The sequence below is a fragment of the Solanum pennellii genome, chromosome 12 (assembly GCF_001406875.1).
Source record: "Solanum pennellii chromosome 12, SPENNV200".
Lineage (NCBI taxonomy): Eukaryota > Viridiplantae > Streptophyta > Magnoliopsida > Solanales > Solanaceae > Solanum > Solanum pennellii.
This window is the reverse complement of record NC_028648.1, coordinates 4229641-4248991: the sequence shown is the minus strand read 5'-3', so window position 1 is coordinate 4248991 and position 19351 is coordinate 4229641. Positions and strand designations below refer to the sequence as shown.

The following is a 19351-nucleotide window of genomic DNA, read 5'->3' as shown; positions in this document are numbered from 1 at the left end:
GAAAAAAAAAATCATGAGCTTAGTTTCATAGGACAACCTATTTTCTAATTCATCACATTTATAACCATTTTATGATTTTTTGAATTATTTATTCATGATTATAGATTCTTAAGTAATATACTTCTTCTTTAAAAAATAATTACTCCATAAAATTTTCCATGAGAATATTCATTCTAAGAATTAAAATTCAGTATTTATTAATTGACCATTTACTAAACACCCTATCTAATTTATAGTTTGTTTAATCAATTTTTTGAGAGATCGTATGTATAAAATTAAAATGTTTTATTAAGAGTTCCTTTGATGAACTCATGACATATAAGTCAAGAAATTATTATCTTAATACTTGAAAATACTTTTTAGTTTTATCGAAATATTACAATAACTATTTCAAAATTATTTAATTTAAAAACACGTAAAATAAATCAATTTAAATAGTCTTTCTTTTTAAGTTTTTTGTGCTTAAAAACTTGAACCCCACATAAACTTAAAACCCCAAAGAGTACTCCCGCAGCTCAGTAGCTCACTATCAAAACTGACCAAAAAAAATCAATTCTTGTTTTGTGGGTTTTGTTGATTTTCCATTGAAAAATGGGAAGGATATTTGTTGTAGATCTTGAAGGCAGGATTTACAAGTGCAAATTCTGCCAAACCCACCTTGCTCTTGCTGATGACCTTGTTTCTAGGGTAACAATTTCTTCAATTTCCCTTTTTAGCTAAGTTTTTATAAATAAAAATCTTATCTTTGTTATGTAGAGCTTTTCATTTGGTTTTGGCCTTTTTGGGCCTGTTGTTTCTTTGAGTAATTAGCTTTTATTTACTTGTTTTTGCATATTAGATGGTGTATTATTTTGTTTTGAGAAAGGATGCTTAGATGGTATTTTCTTGTTTTTGCATGATTAGATGGTTTTTTTTTTTGTTTTGTGAAAGAATAATTAGATGGTATTTTCTTGTTTTTGCATAATTAGATGTGGTTGTTTCTACACATCCTCCAAAAGTACAACCAAAGGAGAAAACAGGGCTATTCAACTAGAAAAAAAAAGAAATGTTCTTGCATGATCATTTGCTTGTGCTAGTTTTTTTGGGTACGTGTATGTCAAGTCATGTAGTACGTAGGCGTTTAGCCATTGTTTCATAGTGAAATTTGAAAAAAAAAAGTGGATTCTTTTTTTTTTCAAAGTGAATTTTATGCCCAAACATGCTTTTCAGAGTTCAACTCTGGAAAAAAAGTGTTCTTTTTTAAATAATATATGGAAGCATGTGTAGAGAGTTGTTATGCTTTTTGCTCTATTTGTTTGTTTCGTTCTGGGCTGTGACGGAAGTGATTTAACTTGATAATTGGAAGACTAGGTATGGTATCATGCTTAGCCTTCAAGTCGGAAGTGATTTGGTTTCTATCATTATGTATGAGATCTTTACCAATTTATACTACATGTCACCTGGCTTAATTTTTAGAAGTTGACGAAAAGTTTTTAACATCTTTCGAGATGGATGTATTTTGTGATATATATGGAAGCGTGTATGTTATAATTGAAGTGTTGAAAATGGATTATGTACAATTTGCATGAATTTTGTAACCGATATCCCATTTGGTTTATTATTCTGGCTTTGGTTATGTTTTGAATACCTTTGTTTGCTCTCATGCTATTAACTTCTTACCAAATGGATGTAGTTTGTGATATATATGGAAGCGTTTGTGTTATAAGTGAAGCGTTGAAAATGGATAATGTACAATTTGCATGAATTTTGTAACCGATATCTCATTTGGTTTACTATTCTGGCTTTTGTTATGTTTTGAATACCTTTGCTTGCTCTCATGCTCTTCTATGTGATAATACAATCAAATCTCTTTATAACAACAACATTTGTCCTGATATTTTTTGGTTGCATAGCAAAATGTTGTTATAGAGAATGTATAATATAACATAACATTGTATGTCCTCACCCCTACTTCGAAACCTTTCTTTTAGTCGAGGGTCTATAGGAAACAATCTCTCCCTCTAGTCTCTACCCCACAAAGATAGGGGTAAGGTCTGTGTACATTATATCCTTCGCAGACTCCACTTGTGAAATTATACTAGGTATATTGCTGTTTTAAATGACAGTATAAAGTACATTTTTGTGTGGATGATCAATGAGAACGGATCTTGTAAACAGATTTAAGATTTAGCATTAGTTAATTTCTATATTTTGAATGTAATTATTGATTATCCTTCTGTCAAATATAAGTGTCTATCCCTAAAAGCAATTAAACTTAAGTTTTTCTCTTGAATAGATATAAATGATGACATGCCATTTTCATGCAAGTGTTAATAAACTCGAATAACACAACGTAAAAACATTAAGTTTAATTACCAAATTCACAAAGATCAGGCTTGGAGAGTGATTCAGCTTTTAATCAATCTTTATCATTATGTAAATTTTCTGTCGCGATTTCTTATTCGTTGTATTGCACTTTTGGCTTGCTTGGTTTCTGGTTTATTAACAGTTGGTTTCATGGTCAGGGATTTCATTGCCGCAGAGGAAAAGCCTACTTGTTCAATAAAGTGTGAGTGCCTATTAATTTCTCAACTACACATTGAGTAACTACTTTTGTTTTATGACTTAATCTGCTTGTTTCACACTTGAATTGACTTCGTTGATAGTCATGCATTCATTTAAAATTGATGTCTGTGACATTCTTTTTGTATCCTATATTACTAGTTATGGTATCGGGAAGAGATTGAGATTTATTAGATGTAGTTACATAAATTGGGACAGAGTGATTGTTAAATTTTTTGACAGAAGAAAAAGATATATGTTATATTAACTTTATGTTTTATATGCCGTCTTTTCTCTGTATGATAGATTCATGATTGTCAGTGTATGGAATTGATCTGTCCTTCATCCCTTGTATCAAATTCTCAAAATTTTACCATGTCGACGTGTCTGCGAATCATATGCATTTCACATCCATCTTCATGCTTTCTAAATTGTAATGGATTGAGGAATTCACATTGTATGAACTGTAATACTATAACTTTAACCTCTAGACAGATGTTATATGTAGAAGAAAAGACTGACTCTAGCAATGACCCGACTTATTAGTGAATCCAAAAGAGTTCCCAATTTCAGTATTGCACCCATATATTAATTTTACGTTACTGAACAATTAAACGCTAGAGCAACAGCATCCGACTTAACCGTACCACTTGAATGCACTAAACATCAGCAACTTGATGTGCATTGAACATGGCTGTTGAGCTGAAGATGTATTTGAATAGAAATTAGTGTTTGCTTTTTCTAGTAGCGTAACATGTATATTTTCTCTTATCCGTCCTATCTTGTAGATTTGGGTTCCCAAGAGGTATCACTAATAAGAAAGATTTTAGACAAACCTCCCTTTTTTCTTTCTCACAAATAGGAAGTTCCGATTCCAACTTGGATATTAAAGGGATTACCAGATATGCACATTTTTTCTCGAATTTTACTCTTACCGACTCTGATTTTCTATGCAAGATGTTGTCTAATTAGACCACGAATTACAAATGTATGGTAAAGTTCTATTGCTATTTCATGAGGCAATCCACTTTGATGTAGTGAAAGAGAAGGATCCACGACAATGAATAATCAAAAACATGATCAGAAAATGAAAGAAAAAGTGGATTTCTTTTGTAAGGACAAAATATATCAAGTTTGTAAGGACTAAAGATTACTGCTTCATTTCTCTTTCTCTGGTCGATGATCATAGAAGCCTTGGCAGTGCAATAGATATCATTTTCTCTGCCTTCCCAACACTTCTCAATTGTGCACCCTTTGATATATATGCAGAGGTCTAACTGCTCCGCCTGATTTTGTGATTCAGGGTGAACGTAACTGTTGGACCTCAGGAGGAGAGAGCGATGCTTTCTGGGATGCACACAGTAGCAGATATATTTTGTTGCTGTTGCGGGCAAATTGTTGGCTGGAAATATGTATTCCCTTTCGTTCTCCTCTCTCTCTATTTCTCGTGCATGTAGAAATAGACACCAAAACAAACGCACAGACAAAAAGAAGAGGAAAATAGTTGCTCCTCTCGCCATAAATATGTTACCAATTGCACATGCATGATGTACCTACACCGGAAACTTTGTTAACAACTAGCACTTCACGTTTCTATCATGCAGGAGGCTGCACACGAGGAAAGCCAGAAGTATAAAGAAAAGAAGTTTGTTCTCGAAAGGTGCATCTTTTTTCTTGTTGATTTCACATTCGACATATATACATGAACACATCTTTCTGTTTTGAATCTCTTCCATATAATACTCCATGCTCTTCCATATAACATTCCGTGCTCTTCTGGTTGTTTGTTGACAGGGGTAGGATCGTTGACGGAGTTGACACTGAATTCTACATCGATACTCGTCCAACTATCAGTGATACTGAGGATGCATAGGCTTTGTAATGTGATGTATCTATCTAAACATGTGTGGTTGTTGTATCTTGTAAGTCTAGTTTGTAGATATAGGGAAGAAGCTGTTTGTATCAAAACATTGTGTGGTTGTAGCTTGTAAGTCCAGTTTGCTAGTATATAAAGAAGGTTATGCATAAGTTTCTGGTCTACAATACATGATTTTTCATGATGTATGAAAAAATAGAATATAAGAGCTAGTATGATTATTATCTGCCAAACTGGTTAAATTAAAAATAGTGAATGGAGGTAAAACTTTTAAGTCCTGGATACAGATTCGTCTTTGTTAGAAAGTGATTTACTATTACTGTCGTGAGAATATTGTCACGCTTCTCCAGTACAAATTCATATTAAGTTCATGTTAGGAAGTGCTTTACTCTTAACGTCATGCTTTAGTACGAATTCATATTTAATTCGGTTCTAATAAGAATACTGAACACCATGCCCGGAAACCACAAAAAAGAAGTCTCACGGAAATGCTTAAAATATACAATTGGAACTAGTACTTACAAGTCAATGCAAGAATCTTTTTTAACTCTTTCCTTTTTATTGTGTCTTCAAAATCTAATCTTTGTTTTAATTTTTTTCTAGTTTAGAATAAACAATGAAAAAGTAAAAATGATTTGGATTCTATTCATTTTTCGAATATAGTAAATAGTCTAAAAGCTACAAGAGCAAAAAAAGAATAAGATGCTTTTCGAATAAACATTACATGAGGGAGCACACAAGCACAAATTTTTGAAAAATAAAAGGACTAAATTGTTCCTATGCTCAAAATTGTTCTATTTTGTTTTTTACTAGATAATTTATTTATTTATTCAAATCCTTATTATTGATATGTATTCCTTTTTGGATAAATTGTACAAACTTGCATAACTATTTCTTCATTCTTCTAATTACATTTTTCATTAGAAAACTATGGGTATTGATACATGTATATAATAGAATAAGATACATGTATTTCAAATATATGAATGTCAAATTAGGTGTAATTTGTTTTAGATATACGATATTTAAATGTAATTTATATTTATCCATAATATACGTACTCTCTTGTTCGATTTATATTTAAGAATGTATCTGAGTTCACCAATTTTATGTATTCAATGTTTCCAATACCAATTTTATGCATATGTTCTAAAATAAATTGCATCCGAAGTGTTTGATTTCCACTTCATCCTATATATCTGGTATCAATTTCATCAATATACCTAGTATCAAATACGTATTGATACATCCATATATAGACATAATGTATACAGTATCAAAATATACATTCATACACACCAATTTTTTAGGGTGAACTTTCACATATAACCACTTAAAAATAGTCTAATTACTCTCCATAGCTATATGTTATATGGAGGAGAGAGGCGAGCGAGACTGGGAGAGAGAGGAGAGAGGCGAGAGAGAGGGGAAAAGAGTGGGAGAGAGGTAAATTGTATATGTATATCGGTTAGATAATTGTATATTATACATACGTATTTGTATATATGACAAGCGAGATTGAGAGAGGGAGGAGAGAAGCGAGAGAGAGGGCAAAGAGTTGGAGAGAGATGAATTGTGTATATATATAATTGTATATTGTACATATGCATTTATATATATGACAAATGAGATTGGGAGAAGGAGGAGAGAGGAGAGAGGCGAGAGAGAGAGCAGAGAGTAGGAGAGAGGTGAATGATATATGTATATCAGGTAGATAATTGTATATTAATACATATGTATTTGTATATTTTGACAAATTATACTTATAGAAACGTGACAAATTATAGGGAAACTTACATAAATATACTATAATAAAAAATATTTACCATTTATAGCAATAACATTTTCTTTTCACTTAACCACTTTTAATTCATTTATAATACAAGTTTAATACATATTACAGAGATAAATTTATTATTCAAATATAATACAAGTTTTAATGATGAATAATACACTTATCACACATTTTAATACACTTATAATACAATGTGACAATTTTTTACCAAATAAACATAATATATTTCAAAAACAATTATAATTCAAATATATTGCATACATAATTCACTTTTAATACATATTACAGATTTATCACAGTATTGCTATAAATGGTAATAAACAAAAAGTATCGCTAAAATCAGTAATTATTTTTAAAAATGTATTAATTCATGTAATTTTTCCCAAATTATACATACTCAAGTCGACCCACGTAATTAATGTATAATATTAATCGCAAGTGGTAATTATAATAAAACTATTACTTTGATAAATATTAAATAATATAAATTTGCTTTTATTTTTTCATTTTTTAATCAAAACAATCACAAAGCTCATAAAATTTCCCACGAAACGCTACAGATAAATACCTGAAAAAAAAATTCCTTCAAAGAGGAAGGTAAACAAAAATGGCGTTCTCAGCTAACCCGTTATCTCTGAGTGTACCCGAACCCGTATTCGAATCCTGGCTCCGAGATACCGGCTACCTCGAAATTCTCGATCAACGGACCACCGATCTCCACCGCCACTCCTCCACCACCACCGTTGCGGCGACGACTGCTTCCTCCGACGCTGCTGTTACTAATTCTGCTGCAGCCGCGGTGTCAATTTCAAATGGAGTCTTCGTTCTAATATTTTCACGTATTGGAACCTTATTATCGCTTTTAACGCTTAATCCGTTTGCAAAACTCACATCTGATGACTTTTCCGGTGATACCCCGTCGTGGACCCTCCAATTCGTCGGGTCATTCGATTCTTACTCATTTCCTTCGTCGCCGTCTCAGGCTCGGCTTAGAGTACACGAGAATGTGAAACGCTATGCTCGGAATTATGCCTCTCTCTTTGTCCTCTTCTTTGCTTGCTCTCTGTATGTTCTCTATCTGTTATGTATACACAATGACGCATTCTATATGTATGTATACTTATATTTGTATGTGTATAAGTATGTATATGAAAATTGATATGTATCTGTATATGCCAAAGATTTGTATGAAATGGACCTATAGAGAGGAATAAATATAGAGAATTCATGTAGCCTATCCTAACTAATTTAGGATTGAGTTGTTAGTTGGTTGATGATCGAGTTTTGTATGAGAAACTTGAGGTTTTTAGGCTTTGAGAGCTTAGTGAAGCTTAGTGAGAGGACAGTGGAACATGACATAACAACATGTATACACTCATTGATATGTAGTATGTGCCAAATGCAGTTTGGAAGGTTGGGTTTCGGATAGGACAATGTTTCATTAGATTTGAGGACTTGTACTTGTTAAATATAGATTTTAAGGGCTTGGGGATTTGAATACGGTACTTGGTTAGGATTTAGCAATATTATGTAGCTGAAGGATTTCAATTTCAGTTGCTTGATTTTTGTGCTATTTCATTGCTTTGGTATTGGTTGCATTTTGATAAATTTGGGTAACAGGTACCAAAAGCTGCTTGCCCTTGTTGGGTTGATTTCATGTTTGGCACTTTGGGATGTATTGAAGTTATGTGGAGATCGTTGGGGATTAGAGCAGCGCCCAGTTATCAAACAAAGCTTGATTCGCATTTCTCAGTGTGGTGAGTCAATATTCTTGAGTATTTCTCCCCTCCACCTCTGTCGCTCAAAATAATAAGACACCTAGGGTGTTACTCTCCTAAATGATTCGGGTCTAGCATTCTATCGGTGTATATACGTGATGGATGATTTGATCATAGCTTTGACTATTTTATCATTGCCATGTATTTATCCTATGTGTTCATGTAAAAGTGAACACCAGGAAACAACAATTGACTGATCCCTGATCTTTTGGTTTCTCGTCAATCTTTTGAATATTGTCTATGTGTTCCTTCTCACAAATGGCACTCCGCACTCCTCTAGATTGAAGACTCTTATGCCAACTTTTGGTGGAGGCACAGGATTTACTTTCATACAAAATGGAGACACTTAATAGCAGGACGTGTGTAACTTATTCATATGATTACACTTATGAGACCCTTATGTTATAATTATATGAAACATTTGGGCTGTCAGTTTCCACATCCTTATTTGTTATAAATATATTTTCCCGCATTGGGAGATGTTCATTACGTCCTAAAATTCCTGCTCCTCTTTTGCTTTCTTAATAATCTGATCTATAAGATTGCAACCCATCCATCCAATTTGAGACTAAATGTATTTTCTTTCTTCCTATTGCAAACTTGATGTTAGAACATCAGTAAAAGAGCTTTGGACAGCATATCAGTTGCAATGGATGTATATTCATGTAATAGTCTAAAGAAAAACATTGTCAAGTAACTGCTTATAGAACTACATACTCAGGACTATTCAGAACAATATGGTTTTACTATATTGTTCCCTTATTTGTCCTTTTATTTGAATTTTTGCAAGTAAGCTAATTCAAGTAAAGGAGGAGGGATGTCTCTATTAACAACTAAATATTCGTTAAAAAATGCTGTAAAAAGTTCATATATTAGCTGCTTGCAAGACAGTGAATGCATTTTTTGTAAAATCTGTTTCTTCATCATAAGAGAAGAATGTCATGTCACTATCTCAAATCAATTTTTGTGTTTAACGTTTCACAAGTTCTCACAATGATAGAACCCCACAACCCAATTTGGAGAAAAACTGACGCGTGGATGGTGTGGGGATGATGAGGAAGGTACTGTATCTTTACTCAAAAGTATTATAAATAAGCAAAATATGGTAGAACAGCTTAAATGTTTAGTCCATAGATATAGTAGTGTCGATAGGCTTGAAAGGAAAAGAAAAATGTGGGAAATATTTGAGTATATTTGTTTCCAAAAGAAAAAAAGAAATGGGGAAGTAGAAAAGGCCTATGATCTCTCCATTTCATCCTTTGTAGTACCTGCACTTCGTCTTTCACTCAGTGGAAAAGCAAAATATGGTGGAAATGGCTTTAACTGGTTTAGCCTCAGCCAGACTAGAGTCTATGAGCGTAACAGTAAAAATGTGGAAAAGGATTTCTGGGAAGCTTTTTGGTGAGAAATTAAAAGACGAGGGAAAAGTAAAAAATGGAAGGTTTATAAACCTCTCCATATCATCTTTTGTAGGAAACCAGTACCAGCAAAATTAACGAGATATTGGTATCTCTTCTCCATATCATCTTTTTGCAGTACCTGCAAAGTTAATGATTTATTGATATCTCTTACAAACAACGTAAAGGATGCTTTTGCGATAGAAAAAGTTATTCGGCTGAAGTTTCCTGTCCCTTAGCATGATCTTTTAACCAAACATAATTTATGAGATGGGTGCTACATCGTTAATTACCTATCCACCAAAGAACAAAAAGAGGTGAGTTCTACATCTCTACCTTCTTGTTCTCAGTATTGCTAGAGGTTGCTGTTTCATCACTTGAGGGGTCGTTTGATAGAGTGTATTAACAAAAATAATGCATGCATTAGCTATATGTATTAGAGTCCATTGTTTGGTGCATTTTTTCATGCTATGTATCTAATGCTTGTAAATAAATATTTTTATGCAATGCATACTATTTTAAACACACAAAATCAAACAATGCATAAGAAATAGTCTATGCATAGCTAATGCAAGTATAACTAATGCAAACATTACTAATACACTCTATTGAACATTATTTTTATACACTCTACCAAACAGCCCCTTAAAGTGATGAAATGATGTGAAGGTAGGGATTATGACTTCATACTTGAGGTGATTCGCTTATTAGAAGCGCACGCTTCAAATAGTGAAATGTCAAGTAGCTATACCTGGTATTTAGGTATCTATTTCAAAAGAAACTTGTGTGGAAGTACCTAATTATAATCCGATTTCGGCAGAAGCTTGTTGATTGAAGAATCTAACTAGAAAGTATGAGAAAAAAAGGAAAAAGGAGGGGAAGATAGGTTTCTTTTGGGTACTGGGATACTAGGACTACTCTTACATGCATGATTCAGCATTCTTTCTGTAGTCAACGTCTTCTTACTTCTTGAGTTTGTAATATTTCTTGACTTCTCTTCTACTCTGTTAGTAGAGTTCCATATAAAAAAGGATAAAGGGGAACCTTTTTATGGTAAAAAATTCTGTTATTTCAGTTATTTCTCAAGAAGAAAAGAGGGGATCTGTTGAACTTAAAGTATTCGATTCACCAATAAGATATGAAGGCTTACTTCATAATTCACATTTAGAATTTGCACAAAAACAGACTATTTTGTACAAACTATATATAAAGCTAAATGCTGTGGATTGATAATGTTTTATGGTTGATTATGTGAAACTGAATAATCATTTTGTGATTGTATGTTATGTTTTCAGTGTTTGTTGAAGTTACATTTCAAGATGTTTATTGTTAGATTAATGTTGTCTGAGATTAGATGTTGAAATTAGAATTTTCATTGCAGGAAGTACCAATTCAAAAAAATAGTAGCAGTAATTTTCATTGCAAGCTTTATAAGTTCATGTATGTTATACGCTTTGTTTCTATTTCCCAGTAAGCATGTATATTAAATCTTGATTCACAGTTTTTGTTTAAAGCCCAAATGATGTTGTTGCTGTTTTTGTGTTTCTAGTTCTTAGATACGCTTTTCAGTATTTTCAGATGTATATTGGACGGTGTTTGTTTCCCTAGATAATTTAGAGCAGTCGTTTATTTTTGCAAGCAGAAATTTTCTGAAACTGTATAAATTTGAGAACTGAGTCAGCCTTTCTTGTACAGCTACTGCAGTTATTCTATTCTGTACCAATGTTCAAATGGCTCTCTTCTCAGCTCTTGCGGTCAGTTATGTAGGTAGGGTATCTTTCGTGCCTAATTTGTTATCTTATTCTTTATGTTCTGTTTTATTCCTAATTTCAAGAGTTAATGGTTAATCGATGTATTTGCAGTGATGATTCTGCATGCCTCATTTAGGAAGCTGACCCCCTCAAAACAATCAACTTCAAAAGATGTAAACAGGAGGGTCCTCAGAAGTTGATGAGTGGTTATTATTGTCAAGTCATACAAACCACATAGTCGTCGCCTGGAGAGAGGATAAACCGTGTTTACATCTCTCGGTTTGAAACTGAGAAAATCCTCGACTTACAATGTAAGAAAAGCTTCTTCTTCTTCTTTTGAAGTTTAGGTTGTATTTATAAGTCTATACAATGGAGTTTTAGATGGTTGTAGAGCCCTAAAGAGAATTGGCACTGCTAAGGCTTTGTTATTTTACTATATGAATTAGTATTAGTAACACATTTATTTATCTTCGACTGAATGATTTGCTTTCCTTGACATGCTATAGTTAATACTTAAATAGTATAAACTGTCTTTGCACATGAACAAAATGGCTAATGTTGCTTTAATAAATCATAGTTCCTACTTAATACATAACTGGCCCCATAACTAAGTCGTGTTTCAATTGAACAGCTCAACTCCTTGTGTTTCAATTTGATATTTTTAATTCAAATTTTGAATTATTCTTTCGTGTGTATAGTTAATCATATAAAATATATTATTTCCTTTAATTACACGCATTTGCCTCGATAAGCTACAAAATTTCAAACATTTTTTTACTTGAGGTTGATGCTTTAAAGGAGATGTTATATTTTATGTGGTCAACTTAATTATCTTATAGTCAGATCAAAATACACATAAAATTTAAAGCAAAAGTGTCTATTTAAAGCACTTCATTAGGAGTTGAGGTGTTTAGTTAGAACAAAACTTAGTTCAAATATTTAAATAGAATATCCAATAAACTTATGAAACTGATTATATATCAAGCCTTTTAAAATAAATTAATAAGGATTAAAGTGTTTAATTTACTAGCCACCCATGTTGACTCCCTCCCACCGGGGGCGGATTTAAAGGGTCAAGAGGGTGTTCATCTAAACTCTTTTGACAAAAAATTATATTGTATATATAAGGTAAAAAAAAAATTAACTTTCCAAGTTTAGAATTGAATTCATTTTGATGTTTCAAATTAAAATTGTTAACACTATTTTTATTTTTTGAATCCTTAATATATTCAAACACCTTAAAATTATGATTTCACATAGTATGTCCAGGTGCAAACCAAAAGAAGATCATATTTGGTGTAATTTTTGTTATCTTGTTTGTAGTCTTTGCTGTTGCCTATGTGACTTTTTGGTGCCAACTTTAACTTTACTTTGACATAATGCATTGATTGAAAGTAAAAAGACAGATGAGTTAACAGTGAACTTTGTCTCTTCATGGAGTACCCCACAATGACTTTTAGGACTATTTTTCTTTGATTAAAATGCTAAATGATGATTTCCATGTCAAACTTTTCAATTAAATATGTCGATTTTGAAAATGTACATCTAGACACCATAATTTAATTTAAGTTGTTCAGTAAACACACTTTTCGGACTGTGTTTTCTCAATGTTGGAGTGTTCGCTGAGCAAACTTAAATTTCAAGTTAAATTTACCTAAAAGACATGTAAATTTCTTTTTGTAACAAGCTTAACATGATATTCTACAATACTATGTTGTATAATAATCGATTAGATTGTAATAATAATATAAAAGTTATTTTAACTTAAATCCATTTTTTATCTAGTGTGACTCATGATCACACTTAACTCTTGTGCTTGCCAGCCCATGACATCTATTGAGTGGGGAAGGAAATCAAACTAGACTTCCTTTTCAATACAAGTGACCAAAAATTATATGGTCCCATCCCATTAGCAATAGTGTAATAAACATTGCTCAATCCTTAAGGTTCAATGACTCCATTTTTTGTACCGTATTTTTTGGGAAAATGCATAAGTAGCCTGTTAATCTATGTTCGAAATTTTAGAGACACACTTATATTATATTAAGGTTCTATTATTCTCATAAACTTATTTTGTAAGTAATTTTCTACCCCTTTCCGCCCTACGTGGCACTAGCTTTAAAAAAAAGTCAACTAGTATTGGTCCACAAGATGGTGCCACGTAGGCCGAAAAGGGGTAGAAAATTATTAATAAAATAAGTTCAGGGGATAATAGGACCTTAGTATAGTACAAGTGTGTCTCTGAAATTTCAGACATAGGTTGACGAGGTACTTGTGCATTACGTCGTTTAGTTGGTGAGATAAAACTAATATTGTGATAAAATATGAAATTGTTTTATTCTGCATTCGATTACGAATATTCTATCTCACTATTTAAACTAAAATAATGAAATTAATTGTCTCATATAGAAGATAGAATAGCTAAACTTAATTCATAATATATCTTTGTTTATTCAATCTACCAATCAAACAACCTAACTTACTAAACTATTAAGTGTTGAAGAAGTGTGAGAGAGGGACAATTAATCCGAGATGCTACTTGTGAAATTTATTTTCTCTATACCTCGATTAAGAAGGTCATTTTCCTCTCTTTTTTTTTTTAAAAAAAACAAACTTATTTTTCCTAAAAAAAATTGAATTACCAAATATGAATATATGTTTTCCACGGTATCACATACAACATACACTCTATTATACGTATTGGATAGAAATCAGTAACATTAATTCAAATCATATATAAATATTTAGAAATTCACAAATTCAGTGTACCAATAATGAATTGTGAATTCAATAACATAAAATAGGTTAGAAGTTCACGATTCAAAATTTAAATTTTAAATCCGTCACGATAATGTATATAACGTAAACTTAGGATGCCCCACCTCACGTTTTTTTGCTCTAGACATATTCATTATTGAAAGTGATTGAAATGGAATATGTGAAAGAATTATTGCAGCATTAATGATGAATTTCAACAAAGAAAACAAATAATTGAACAAAAATTACAAAAAGAAAGCTATACTAAAGCACATCTTTTTTTATACACAAACATATAGTGGACTAATTTAATCTTGGGTTGTATTAGTTTCATGTGATTACTCAACTTTTATTTTATTACACTAAGGTTAAAAACTATTTGTGGTGATAAAAAAAATATTCAACTTTATTTTAATATCAACAGAGAATCACTAAACTTTTTTTTTAAAAAGCAAACAATCACTCAATTATATTTATCACATAAAGTCACTCATCTAATTAAATTTCTCTTTTGCTCTCTTCTCCTAATGACTTTCAATGATACGTAATGAAGTTAAGTAATTTTCTTGATACTTTAATCACCTAATTTGATTTTTTTTTCATCATAAACGATAATTTAATGACTTTAGTGTGATAATTACAAAGTTCAATAATCATTCATAAAACCAAATGTCTTTGTGAAAGTGGTCACTATTGCTTACATTAAGATAGACTATATATATTTACATCACCCCTTAAGATGCAATATTTTTTTAACGCTACGTGAACATGAGATGCTTTGTACACCAGATTGTCTAATCCGAAACAACTAACATTTTTCGACCCCTATGTAAACGCGAGATACTTTGTACACCAGACTGTCTAATCCCAAACAACTATACTAGTAGTTCTTACTTATTTATATAACACAAGTAGAAGGGGGAGGTGAAGAGAGAGAGATAGATAGATAGAGAGAGAGAGAGAATGAAGTTCTTGTTCCAATGTCCATGTTGTTCTTGTTTTTGTTTCATGAAGCCCCAAAAAGGAAAACCAAAAGCCAAAGAAGAATCAAAACCTAAAGCCAAAGTTGAAGAAGCAAAACCTAAAGATAAGAAGGTAGAAGAAGCAAAACCAAAAGAGAAAGAAGAAAGCAAGCCACAATGAAAGAAGAGGCAATGAGATAATGCAACTATATATTATGCTCATACAAGTAATATTGTTCTTCATTTACTTCTAGTTTAAAATATTTATTGTGTGCTATTGCAATCTTTAACTCTTTTGAGAAAAACCTCATCCTAAATGTATTCTTATAACAAAATATTTGCACTTTATTCACTATGATGATGAAATGCATACCTAGTAGTTATTATTAACTATGTTTGATTAGATCCATCGACTATATTGTCATACTCCTGTCGAATTCTAAAAAATACATAATTCTTAAAAAAATTGATATACATTCAAAAGAAAATTTTGAAGGATATGAAAAACATAATGAGTAATTAAATTTCTGTGAATTAATTTCTCAAATATTAATCGAACTTAGAGTTTTTTATCTATATAAAAATAAAAAAATAAAAACTACTTTTTGTCGGTGTGAAGGCAATCAACTTAAAAATACTCTTAGAAAATAACTTGAGCTAGAAAAAAACATAAGCAAGCCAAAATACCATGTTTGTACATACAAGTCATTATTTCTTTTATACAAATCAAGGACATAAAAGGCATGCACTAATATTTAGATATTAATTTTATTTAGAATCAATTTCAAAATAGTTTTTTTTTTAAAGATTACTCTACACTGAATTCTATTTTATATCTATTTAAAAGGTAATATATTCCCTTAAAAAAGACAGACATCTCGAATATTTTATAACCCATGGATTTTCACAAGAGAGCATGAAGACATCACGTATTGTCTTTCTCAAGAAAATCTGGAATATTCCATAAACTTTGGGGATATTCATAAAGAACATTTCAAGATGTGGGCAATGGTGGAACCACATGTAGAGGGGTATCGAAGGACATCTCTTCATCGAAAAATCACAGTGTAGCTAGAGTGAAATTTTTTTTATTTATATATATTACATATTAACATTTCTCAACTTCTACGCGATTTTAATTCTTTTTTAGACACCTCTTAGTCGAGCCATTGGATGTGGCCGAACTCTTCTTGACAATCGAATACTTCAGAAAGACCCACAAAATCCTTTCATGGAGATCGAATATTAACATATGGTCAAATTCTTCTTGACAATTATATACTTCAAAAAGATCACCTTTTACGGAGATCAAATAAATCTCAAATAGATTTAAATTATTCTAATTCGAGAAATACGCTATTGGAGTCCTCGATTCATGGAGAAAATTCAGATAGGAGAATCAAGGAAACAATTAGATTTGTACTCATTGTTTCATCAATAAAACTATATTTCTTGATATTTCATTTTTAATTACAGTTTATTTTTAATCACTTTAAAATTAGTTGCAACCAATAATCTTCCATGAGCATGAGTTTTTTTTTACCAAATTTAAAATTACATGTCCTTTCGAAAAATAAAATAAAATTATGGGTCAAGTTTAAATTTTTTAAAAAGGTAAAATCATAGATTTTAGTTATTCAAAGTGCTATATAAAACACAAATTTTAAAATAAAATATCAAATTTATAGTTTAAATTGTATGCTCAATCACCTCCTTAACAGCGTTCTCATTTCTAAATTGAAAAAAAAAAAAGTAAAATGGAAATTCTTTTGTTTCTTAATTAGGTAGCTTCGTGCTATTAATTATTACAGTTCAATTATTATTTTTTAAATCTAAACCACTTCAAATCTTCAATAGAAACCAGACTGATCCAATTAATTTAGTAATTGGTACTTTCAATATGCTTTTTTTTTGTTCCAAAATAAGAGTTATTTAGTAACAAAATAAAATTCAAAAATAATTATCACTTTAAAAATTAAAGATAAAAATTAATATGTTTTTCTAACTATACTTTTGTACTTTATTTTTTTTAATACTGTCAAATTTTCAAAAAAATATTTATTACATAAATAATGTAATAAAGTTTATATATTATGTATTAATTTTTTAATAAACACACTTTTTCTAGAATAATGTTTTGGGACGGAGAAGGTAAGAAAATAGGAAAATAATCAAAGGATAACTTTTAGGAATCAAATAGTTTTAAGATGAAATTACAATATGCCTCTCTTTAGTTTGTAATTACATTAATGCCTTAAAAAGTAACACAAACCAGATACATTAATATGTAGCTTAGATACATTAAAAAGTATCTCGAATACATTATAACATAAATCGGATACATAATATGTAGCTCGAATACATTATATAATGAACCAGATACATTATAAAATAAATCGAATACATAATATGTAATTCGGTTATATTAAATACTGACTCGAATATATTAAAGAAATAAGAAATGTTAGAGATTTTCAAAAATAAAATAAAATATTGAAAATAAGAAAAATATTAGATGTGTATTTAGTAGTTTTTCCATAATCATAGTTCCAATGTTGTGAACAACCTTTTCAAATGCAAAACAATTTTGTGGACTATGACAAACAAACGAATTTGAAAAACTCGAAAGCCCAAATTCCGGTGGGTCTTCTAAAATAAATTTGGGCTCACCACTCAGTCCAAAATAAAAGGTCTCAAAAGCTATCAGAATCGAAGGGCTGGCGGTAGTATGCGCGGCCATCCAGATCTAGTTTTGCACATGACCAAGTTATACTTTGAAACGTATTATAGTTATGTTAAAAATTTTATCCTAAGTTTCGGCTGTATGGTAAACTTTTACTCAAGCATGGAACTTGCCTTAATATTAATGGATAGCAGTCCTAACAAGGGTTTCGGGCTGCCCCTTTCTTCATCTTTAACGAGGACTTACAATACCACATGCTCGCTATCATTAATATCAGACTTACCACCACCTTGAAACCAAGTCAAAACTTGTAATAAAAGATTTAAGAACTATAATAAGAATTCATTATAACTTGATTAGATCCAGATATTAGACAAGAACATCATACAGAAATTATGATGCTGGCATAGATATGAAAATTATCTTAGCCGGCCATGGAGGCGGCAAACATAAGAGAGAATAATAAAATAAATAAAAGAAAATACCTTGAAGATTGTCTTCAAACCAAAGCTATTATTATTTATTTTTCACAAGAAAGTTTTTACAAGAGAAAACTTAAAACTTAATTCAAACGTATTGTCTGAACTTGTCCTATGCCTCTGAATGAGGCTCCTTATATAGAAAAATTAAAAANCACAAGAAAGTTTTTACAAGAGAAAACTTAAAACTTAATTTAAACGTATTGTCTGAACTTGTCCTATGCCTCTGAATGAGGCTCCTTATATAGAAAAATTAAAAACAGAGTGGGGTCCTCATATGGGCCCTACATACGCTATTCAAGATAAGATTTCTGATAAGATTTCGAATCTTGGATGCTGTTTAAGATAAGATTTCTGATAAGATTTTAAATCTTATCCTTCCCTTTCAGATTTTTCATTATTGTGCCATCTTTCTCCTTCATGGATGCCAGGAAATCTTCCACTTTCTGTAGTTGTCCTTCTGATAGCTCCATATTTTGGTCTACTGATTGTCCATCAGTTGTATCACTTTGTCCACTTCTCATAGAAGTGTCTGATTTATCAAACTCTGCGATATTTGTTAATAAGTTCTTTTTAATTTCGGCCAGGTAGTTGTTTATCATTTCTTCCTTATTTCCATCTTGAATGGAAATTCTTCTGGCGATATTCTTAATTGAACTTCCGGTAGAGATATCCTTTTGAGGGAAGTCCTGATAAATTTTTATAGTGCTGGTGATTTGATCCAGTAGTTCTTGTCCATATAATTGACCTGTTGCTGGATCTTTTCGATTTAATTTATCCCAAAAATTTGTAAAATATTTTCTCTATAAACAAGGGATATTTTCAATTGGGGTATAACCCACTTCCGGAGTCCAATTTATGGATCCATGGAATAGAAAATTCTATAAAAAAGTATATTTGATCAATTTTTTCAATGCATGAGACATGATCCTGTAAAAATAGATTTGTTATAAACGGGGAGACTGGCAAAATTTATACTGTTGGTCCATGCATAGACCACCAATTTAAAAACCAGTTTGGTAAATTTTTTGCAAAAACTTTAGCACATATATTTATAAACCAAGTGTGCTTTAATTTGCTGTTATTGTAATAAAAGATTTTAGAACTTGATTTTTTGAAACTTATAGTAAAAATGATTTAAACAATATTTCTCAAGGATTTTATGAAGTCTGTATTTTGCATAACAAAATTATTTATTTTGTTCCATGGTTTATAACCACATATTTACCTTTATATATTAATGTTATAGAAAGGACTTTTAAAGAAAATGATGGCACTATAACTAAAGCCATCTACCCTCCTCAAGCTCCTTTTATTTTACCAAATAACACT

The 19351-nt window shown here is 31.1% G+C and overlaps 3 protein-coding genes and 1 long non-coding RNA gene across 4 annotated transcripts; 3 read left to right on the top strand and 1 right to left on the bottom strand.

The window, feature by feature from the left end:
* Positions 1-470: 470 nt before the first annotated feature.
* Positions 471-4646, top strand: LOC107007316 (protein yippee-like At5g53940). The gene is made up of 5 exons (XM_015205891.2): positions 471-687; positions 2505-2548; positions 3845-3953; positions 4146-4201; positions 4336-4646. Exons 1-5 carry the CDS (start codon positions 592-594, stop codon positions 4412-4414), a joined length of 384 nt encoding a protein of 127 aa, XP_015061377.1. The 5' UTR covers positions 471-591; the 3' UTR covers positions 4415-4646.
* Positions 4647-6735: 2089 nt separating this feature from the next.
* On the top strand, positions 6736-11634 carry LOC107007315 (PRA1 family protein H). Its single transcript, XM_015205889.2, has 4 exons — positions 6736-7277; positions 7833-7969; positions 11083-11154; positions 11250-11634. The coding sequence occupies exons 1-4, from the start codon at positions 6820-6822 to the stop codon at positions 11336-11338; spliced, it is 756 nt and encodes a 251-aa protein (XP_015061375.1). The 5' UTR covers positions 6736-6819; the 3' UTR covers positions 11339-11634.
* LOC107007318 lies at positions 8045-18128 on the bottom strand. The gene is made up of 2 exons (XR_001455048.2): positions 18026-18128; positions 8045-9529 (listed from the first exon to the last, which is right to left on the bottom strand). It is a non-coding gene; the product is annotated as an uncharacterized LOC107007318 (long non-coding RNA).
* LOC107007317 lies at positions 14721-15247 on the top strand. Its single transcript, XM_015205892.2, has one exon. It carries the CDS (start codon positions 14859-14861, stop codon positions 15036-15038), a length of 180 nt encoding a protein of 59 aa, XP_015061378.1. The 5' UTR covers positions 14721-14858; the 3' UTR covers positions 15039-15247.
* Positions 18129-19351: the final 1223 nt, after the last annotated feature.

Excerpts from the sequence above, each read along its gene's own strand:
- LOC107007317 (XM_015205892.2), top strand. The coding sequence starts at position 14,859 with ATGAAGTTCTTGTTCCAATGTCCATGTTGTTCTTGTTTTTGTTTCATG.
- LOC107007315 (XM_015205889.2), top strand. The coding sequence starts at position 6,820 with ATGGCGTTCTCAGCTAACCCGTTATCTCTGAGTGTACCCGAACCCGTA. Across the intron at positions 7,970-11,082 it reads GATTCGCATTTCTCAGTGTG|CTACTGCAGTTATTCTATTC; the intron begins GTGAGTCAATAT and ends TTTCTTGTACAG. Across the intron at positions 11,155-11,249 it reads TCTTGCGGTCAGTTATGTAG|TGATGATTCTGCATGCCTCA; the intron begins GTAGGGTATCTT and ends ATGTATTTGCAG.
- LOC107007316 (XM_015205891.2), top strand. The coding sequence starts at position 592 with ATGGGAAGGATATTTGTTGTAGATCTTGAAGGCAGGATTTACAAGTGC. Across the intron at positions 3,954-4,145 it reads AAATTGTTGGCTGGAAATAT|GAGGCTGCACACGAGGAAAG; the intron begins GTATTCCCTTTC and ends TCTATCATGCAG. Across the intron at positions 4,202-4,335 it reads AAGAAGTTTGTTCTCGAAAG|GGGTAGGATCGTTGACGGAG; the intron begins GTGCATCTTTTT and ends GTTTGTTGACAG.